Source organism: Gorilla gorilla, chromosome 10 (genome assembly GCF_029281585.2).
Source record: "Gorilla gorilla gorilla isolate KB3781 chromosome 10, NHGRI_mGorGor1-v2.1_pri, whole genome shotgun sequence".
Taxonomy (NCBI): Eukaryota; Metazoa; Chordata; class Mammalia; order Primates; family Hominidae; genus Gorilla; species Gorilla gorilla.
The window spans coordinates 50,829,127-50,837,832 of NC_073234.2; the positions used below are offsets into that span (position 1 = coordinate 50,829,127).

Below are 8,706 nucleotides of genomic sequence, written 5' to 3' on the forward strand. Positions count from 1 at the left end.
CTTAAAGATTTACGAGAAACTGTGCATATAAGCAAGAAGAAGCAATTCAAAGAGTATCCCTGAATTAGTCACATGAGAGAGAACCATGGAGAACTCTAGTAATTAGAATACAAATATAGTATGAAGGCCCTTTTTAGCCAGTCATATGAACTTTCAACCCTGAAGTGCTAAGTCTTAAACAGGCTAGGACAGAAAGTTGCAACCAAGGGCTGAGCTAAGCGTGACATGTTAATGATTTATCTTATTCAAAAATCCAGCTCAATGCCATGGGGCTGTCAAACAAGATTAATTTTTCAAAATACACACCAGAACAAGGGTATCCATACAAGCTACTCTTTTCAATAAGGTGAATCATTCTTCCAGTGAATTTGTCTGTAAATTCTCTTCTAGAACGGCCCTCAAAACCAGTTTACAGTCATTCTGATTTTTTTTGACAATCACAACTAAAATCAGTTTATAATCACTCTAATTTTTTCAGTCACAACTAGTTTGGATTCTAAAAGAATATTAACCAGCTTTTCTCTACTCGATTCCAAGTGACCTATAAATGAAACTCTACCCTCAAAGAATTGAAATCTGCCACCATGAGAATTTTCAAAGGAATGTGTCACAGGCTCTGACAGTAATTCTGAAGATGAGCTCCTGCCCACCAAAAACACACACGCAAGTTCTGGAGGTAGATTGCTTAGATAATGCCCATTCTTGGTTATTTAAAAATCTACATTCCTGCTTTCCTTAATACTCCTAGCATCAGGTGTTACAACTGCTTAGGCAGAACTTTGAAAAAGGTGTATCCTACAAATCTATGACTAAGCTACGGATTTTGGGATAAGTGGCCCCGTTTCCCATGATAGGTAAAGCAGGAGGGATTTACCAGTTTTATGGTGGCTTAAGTCTACCTGCCCCCTTCTGAGACTGTAAAATCTTTATCCAACATCTCTTCTTTTTCCTCTTCAACTCTCCCACCTCTTCCCCATTAAAAGTCACTGCAATTCCTAGGAAGCAGTCTTCTCTTATCCCTTTGCCTTCGTGGTAGACCCTGTGCCATGCTTTAAGGACCACAAAGCTACGTGATGAAACAGACAGGAGAAAGGGAGGATGGGACTATGTTTACTGTTTGTACTCAGAGAAGTGTTCAAACAAGAAAAGGGAGGATCCCTTCCTGTGAGTGTTATTTTATCTTAAATACCTTTCCAGTTGTCATCTTTGGACTGTTCTCAGACACTGAAAGACTTGAGCTCCTTCCTGCATGCCACAGAAGTATAGGAACATTCTTCGCGTTGCACTTATGGCTGAACTGCACAGGCTAAATTATAGCCCGCTCTACTAGCCACACAATCCAATCTCGTATTTATAATTCTCTTCTGTCTCTCACAACGATAAAGCAGATAGCTTCCTCTTTTCTTAGAAGGCAGCCTCTGTACGTACTCCACCATGGTCATGCACTGTTTTGTTGGCAGTTTTCAATGATTTCCCTGGCAGACTCAGAGCTTCTTAAAAGCTACCAGGGTATCCTGCTCATTTGCACACAGTAGGCACAAAATACACATCTGCTGAACTGAATGCATAAGTGATGGATTTGAAAGAGATTTCAGAGAGAGAATCAACACTGTGGTATAGAACTGTTTAGGGCCAGGTGCAGTGGCTCACACCTGTAATCCCAGCACTTCAGGAGGCCAAGGCAGGCAGATCATCTGAGGTCGGGAGATCGAGACCCACCTGACCAACATGGAGAAAACCCGTATCTACTACAAAATTAGCCGGGCGTGGTGGCGCATGCCTGTAATCCCAGCTACTCAGAAAAGCTGAGGCAGGAGAATCACCTGAACCCGGGAGGCAGAGGTTGCAGTGAGCTGAGATCGCACCATTTCACTCCAGCCTGGGCAACAAGCGAAACTCCATCACAAAAAAAAAAAAAGGTAGCATTTCCTTAGAGAAAAAATTAGTTAACAGCTTGTGCAATGACAGCACAGATATTTAAATCATTCCAATGTCATTGTCACATGACAGCTTAGGATAACGACACTTATTAGGTATGCAGCTTTAGACAAAACAATCTTTCTGAGTACAAGTTTTCCCTTCTGTTAAGCCACAAAAAAGAAAGGGGCGGTGGGTGGTAACAATACCTATTCTATCTAGTGAAGTTTAGTAAAGCTCAAATGACAATGTACAAAAAGATCATTACACAAATATAATGTATTATTGGACAGATTTAAGCAAATTAATTCTCCCCATTAGTGCTACTTTATGTACATACACTTGACTAGACCATATACATAAGTCCAAACAACAGAGCTGTCAAGCATATAATAATAAAATATGTGGATCATTAAAAATTTCAGTCACAGAAATACTTGCAGAAACCTTCTACCTATTCAACTCGTCTATAGAAAAGCTCATCCTTATGTGGAAATTCAATTTTTAAATGATTTCCAGGCAGTTTCAGCCTGTTCTTTTTGTGACAGAAGCAGGTTTTAACCAGGAAGCTGCCTGGTGACCTGCCTGAAGCACCAGACACATCACAGGGCTCTGCAACACGCTCTGCGGCAAAGAGCCCAAAGCAGGCACAAACCTGCATTTCAGCACAGAGTTGGCTGATCTATTACAAAAGCCTGCAGCTGAAAATACAGGCAAGCACAAAGAAAATTCTTTAACAGCATACAGCTCAGATTATTGCTATGATTAGGACCAATGACAGGCTGAACCTTAAAAAAAAAAAAAAAAGAAAGAAAGAAAGAAAAAATGAAAATAGAGAAATGAGTGCACCAATGTCAGCAAGGCATGATAAACACACAGTTAAAAGCATCTTTAGCGGTGGCTCACGCCTGTAATCCTAACACTTCGGGAGGCTGAGGTTGGTGGATCATTTGAGGTCAGGAGTTTAAGATCAGCCTGGCCAACATGGTGAAACCTGGTCTCTACTATAAATACAAAAAAAATTAGCCCGGCAGTAGTGGCGCTTGCCTGTAATCCCAGCTACTGGGGAGGCTGAGGCAGGAGAACTGCTTGACCCTGGGAGGCGGAGGTTGCGGTAAGCTGAGATCGGGCAACAGTGTGAGACTCCATCTCAAAAAAAATAAACAAACGAAAGAAAAGCATCTAAAACAAGAAAAGGCAAAGTACTTATGTTAGAGCAGAGTAACTGTAGAGAAAATGCAAAACGAACAAAACTTAGCTCCAAATATGCTACAGGCATCACAAATAACACCATACTACACAGATATGGGGACTTTTGGATTATTTTAACTTCACTTGAATTCCTAATGTCTATCTACTTCTCCAGCCAACCATCCCCTGTACTTTAAGCAAGAAAGATGACCAATATGCTGACACTGCAGGCCCAAGATTTTCAATTGTATTTTTTCCAGAGTCATCCATTGCTAAAACAGATGAAATACAAGAAGTGTAGTATATCTATAAGAAACAAATTCAAACCAAGTCAGATGCCAACCAAAATAATCCTTCATTGGAAAGCAAACCACGCACTTGTCCTTAAAATGTTTAAGCCTTGGCATTCACAATTTGTAGAAGTTTCACACCTTTTTGAAGGAGAGAGAGGTGAGCTAATCAGTGTGGGTCCTAGAAATAGTTCCTCAGAATGTTTCTAGACATTCTAGAGATGTCTAGAAACACCCAGAGATGTAAACAACAATCAGCTGGAAGCAGATATACCCAGAATAAGGAGCTTCCAGGATTTCCCTCTCCATGTGAAAGCAATCAACTCCTATTTTTAATCTCCCTCTGACGCAAGCATCCAGGCAAACCTCTCTCTAATCAAAGCTAGATGATTTGTTACTTTCAAATAGCAGTTTTAAAAGTCAGATTTTAATGCAAGTCAACACAGATTTAATGTCAATGCTTTAGTCTAGGAGAAGAATGAGTTATCTTGAGAGACAGAATTGATGGTAATGCAAAAAGCCCCTCGATTTTCGAAGCGGGGGGAACTTAAGGTATAACTGGGCAGACAAACCCAAAGGATTCCTATCTTCTTAAACACTTCACAGAAACAAACTAATCTAATACCAGTGATTCCCGGGACTGGCCGAAGAATAACTTGAAAATTGGATTAATTGAAAAATAACACGTTGATAGTTAAGTGCAGGTAAAAACAGCACTTTCCTACACATTGGGTTATTAAAAGGGTTATTAAAAATAATTATTTCCTTCAGTGCCCAACAGGATTTATAACATTCAACTCTATTTTTGGTTTTTCATTGTAAAGGATTCTCAGAGGGGAGGGAACCATAATGCCTTAATAAGTAAACAATAAGTAATGTTTAATAAGCTCCTGGGAGTTGGTCACATTCTTCTTTTCCAATCAAGAGTTTTTGATCCACTTGAAAAATGCTAGTGAAGAGGGCCTTCCACAAGGAACTCAATAAGAATATGCAACTCTGGAGACACAATCAAAGTACTGGTATCAAGCTTGGAGAAAATGCTGCTTTTGTCTCAGGGGCAGCCAGTGATAAAAACAGGAACTTTACACAGAACTGATCACAACTGCCCCACAAGCCTGATCACATGCCCACAACGGAGCACTGTGTTTCTCTCATTGTTGTACAAGGAGTTCTCTAATAACAGTGGCTTGATTTATTCCATTTTTTTTTTAAATTCTGAAAATAAATCGAACCCTCCCTGTCCCAATCCATTGTCAAAAGAAAGAATGCCAGCCAGGATTTGCAAGTAAACGGTAGCCTCCTCTCCTTCCTTCATCAAAGACTCCAAAAGGTGACCAGATGCGGAAAATTCGGCCCGAATAACAGGCACCAGGAAAAAAAAAACTTCTTATGACAAAGGTGGTCTAAAAGCAGCACCGTGTGTCTCTCTGGGTTAATGCCATTGCTTCTTATCTTCCTAGGACCCTAAATGGCTCACCCGCTTCTGTCTCACTCCTGTCACTGGGGAGGCATCGCGCATTGTTAAAGGAAAGAGAAGAAATGATGCTGCGGATTTCCCATGTGTCTCTTTTTGAAAGGGGGAAGGGGGGGCTGGAACAAGGCGTGGAGCCCTCCACGAAAAGGGGAGAGGAAAGGAGAAAGCTGTCAGCCACCCTCCTCGCAGCCCTACCCCTCACCCCACCTGGCCCAGACGCCTGGGCAGAAGCGGGAGGGCGCAGCTTTGTCTCGGGTTTTGGGGGGCAGGAAGCGCAGAAGCAGTGTGGGCCCGGGAGGACCTTTCCACAAGCCCTTACTTAGTCCCCTCTATGGGAAAACAATGAAAGCCACAGGAAACCACTTAATGGGGTGGGAGAGGAGGGAAAACGGTCGTGGAGTGCCAGGCCAGGTTCTCTGCACCCTCGTCCCCCTCGCCGCACGGCCGCCAGGGCGCGCGGCGGGGACCTGTCTCCCAAGTCGCCGCGATCCGCAGGGCCCCGGGCGCCCTCTCCCCGGCCCGGCTCCTACCCTCCGAGAGCTCCAGCTCCAGCTCCGCCAGCTGCGCCCGCACTTCAGGCGGCAGCGCCGCCACCGCGGCCGGCGACGGCTCCAGGCCTCGTTCCGCCATCCCAGCTCCGCCAGCCACACTCCGGAAGACAAGAGAGGGGGCCGAAGGAGGGACGGACAGACACGGGCCCACACCCGGCTACAGGATCCGGCTCCGGCCGCCGAGCGCCACCAGCACCGCCGCCGCCGCCGCCGCCGCCGCCGCCATGAGCAAAGGTCACGTGAGCGCGACGGCCCCGCCCCCCGGCCAGGAGGACGCACCGCCTCCCCTGCCCAGTCAGGCTGAAGACGCATATGCTTACGGCGCCCTCTACTGGGAAGCTACCAGAACGACGGGCCCAAGCCCACCACTCGAATTTCCCTGCGCGAAATGGGCTCATGGTATGGACTGTCGGCTTTACCACAGTAGTGTGGACACATAGCATTTACCTTTCACTCTCGAGCAAGTTTTTAGGGGTCCCAGGCCTTACTTTTTCCAATACTAGACTTAGCAATGTATGTCTATCGTGTCCTTTACTCCATTTCCCCTGATTAATACCTGCCCATTTATAAAAACCTAATCACAGGCCACCTCCTTCGCTGTGGCTCCTGGTCCTATCTGCCAGGAGCTCTGTTTCCGTTTCAGTTTTAGCTTTTAAAAAGACAGGGGCGGTGGCTCACGCCTGTAATCCTAGCACTTTGGGAGGCTGAGGCTGGTGGATCACCTGAGGTTAAGAGTACTAGGCTAGCCGACCGGGCGCGGTGGCTCACGCCTGTAATCCCAGCACTTTGGGAGGCCGAGACGGGTGGATCACGAAGTCAGGAGATCGAGACCATCCTGGCTGACACGGTGAAATCCCGTCTCTACTAAAAGTACAAAAAATTAGCCGGGCATGGTGGCGGGCGCCTGTAGTCCCAGCTACTCGGGAGGCTGAGGCAGGAGAATGGCGTGAACCCGGGAGGCGGAGCTTGCAGTGAGCCAAGATCGCGCCACTGCACTCCAGCCTGAGCGTGAGCGCGAGACTCCGACTCAGAAAAAAAAAAAAAAAAAAAAAAAAAAAGTACTAGGCCAGCCTGGCCAACATGGTGAAACCCCGTCTCCAATAAAAATACAAAAATTAGCCGGGCTTGGTGGCGGATGCCTGTACTCCTAGCTACTCAAGAGGCTGAGGCAGGAGAATCACTTGAACCCAGGAGGCGGAGGTTACAGTAAGCTGAGATCGCGTCATTGCACTCCAGCCCGGGCAAGAGAGCAAACACTCCGTCTAAAGAAAAGAAAAAGAAAAAGAAAAAGACAATAGAGAGCAGGTCCCTTTCTTTCTTTTTATACTTCTAACTACTTACAAGGAGGGAACTTACTTTAACTCATCCTCCTCACTCTGTGGCCTAATAGGTGTTCCAAAAACATTAATTTTAATTTAATATGAAGAGGGTCCAAGGCTAGGTGCAGTGGCTCACACCTATGATCCCAGCACTTTGGGAGGCCAAGGTGGGCGGATCACCTGAAGTCAAGAGTTCGAGACCAGCCTGGCCAACATGGCGAAACCCCGTCTCTACTAAAAACACAAAAATTAGCCGGGAGTAGTGGCACATGCCTGTAATCCCAGCTACCTGGGGGAGCTGAGGTAGGAACGTCGCTTGAACCCGGGAGGCGAAGGTTACAGTGAGCTGAGATCATGGCAGCTTCGCTCCAGCCTGGGCAACGCAGTGAAACTGTTTCAAAAAAAAAAAGAAAAGTCAAGGCCGGGCATGGTCGCTCACATCTGTAATCCCAGCACTTTGGGAGGCCGAGGCAGGCAGATCACCTGAGGTCAGGAGTTGGAGATCAGCCTGACCAGTATGGTGAAACCCCGCGTCTACTAAAAATACAAAAATTAGCTGGGCATGGTGGCATGTGCCTGTAATCCCAGCTACTCGGGAGGCTGAGACAGGAGAATCGCTTGAACCCAGGAGGTGGAGGTTGCGGTAAGCCCAGATTGCACCACTGCATTCCAGCCTGGGCAACAAGAGCGAAACTCCGTCTCAAAAAAAAAAAAAAAAAAAAAGGAAAAACTCGATGAAGCATACACAGGAATTATCTGTACTATCTTTGCAACTTTTCAGTAAATTTAAAACCATTCTAAAGTAAAACGTTTATTTAAAATTATAGAAGCTTAGAACAAACTTGAGAGATCCTCCTACCTCAGCCTCCCAAAGTGCTGGGATTACAGGCATAAGCCACCTCATCCAGCCTTTACTGCATTCTTCCACCAAATTATTCTACCTTTTTGCTAGATTATTCCTTATATTCTCTTTATTTCTAATTGTTTATTGTTTACCTTAATCTTTTTGTCTAGATATTATTGTCGTACCAGCCTTTTTAATTACTACTTGCTGACTTTTTTTAGTCTTTCATTTTCAACTTTTGTCTGTGACTCTGGGTGTAACAAATTAATTAAATCCATTTACGTTCATTTAATATAATTACTGATATATTAGGACTTATTTCTTCATTCTTGTTAAATGTTTTCTGTTTATCAATCTCTGTCTTTGCTTTCTTCCCCCCCTTTTTCTCCTATTGTTGAATTAGTAAAGTGTTAGATAGTACTTCTTTGTTCTTCTGGTTTGGAAGGTACAGATTATACTGCTATTCTTTCTGTGACTATTTTAAAAGTTTAACATTAAATTTTTCTCCGAGGCCAGGTGTGGTGGCTCATGCTTTTGGAGAAAAACTTTTAAAAATTAACAAACAAAAATATACTATGTTTATACTGTGTCACCGTTTTTTTTTTTTTTTAGACAGAGTCTCACTCTGTCACCCAGGCTAGAGTGCAGTGGCGCAATTTCAGCTTACTACAACCTCTGCCTCCCGGGTTCAAGCGGTTTTCCTGCCTCAGCCTCCCAAGTAGCTGTGATTACAGGCACCAGCCACCATGCCCGGCTAATTTTTGTATTTTTAGTATTTTTAGTAGAAATGTGGTTTCACCATGTTGGCCAGGCTGGTCTCGAACTCCTGACCTCAAGTGATCCACTGGCCTCAGCCTCCCAAACTTCTGGGATTACAGGCGTGAGCCACCCCACCAGCACCTTTACCAGTGCTGTTTGTTTCTTCGTGTGAACTCAGGCTATTGTCTAATAATCTTTCATTTCAGCCTGAATGGCTCACATTGCGGGGCAAGTGACAAATTCAGTTATTGTTTATCTAGGAATGTCTGCATTCTCCATCATTTTTCTTTTTTTCTTTTTCTTTTTTTTTTTTTTTTTTTTGAGACGGGGTCTTGCCCTGTCACTCAGGCTGGGGTGCAGT

General features: G+C 44.6%; 1 protein-coding gene across 4 annotated transcripts in view; it reads right to left on the bottom strand.

Moving 5' to 3' along the window:
- The window catches only part of DIP2B (disco interacting protein 2 homolog B), a 245,725-nt gene extending 240,039 nt beyond the window's left edge, over positions 1-5,686 (bottom strand). For 2 of the 4 annotated variants that reach the window (XM_019039091.2, XM_019039092.2), the window contains exon 1: positions 5,403-5,686. In XM_019039091.2, coding sequence (XP_018894636.2) covers positions 5,403-5,502 — 100 coding nt within the window. In that variant the 5' untranslated portion in view covers positions 5,503-5,686. The remainder of the gene's footprint in view (positions 1-5,402) is intronic. The other 2 variants (XM_055357229.2, XM_055357228.2) reach the window with 1 other exon arrangement.
- Positions 5,687-8,706: the final 3,020 nt, after the last annotated feature.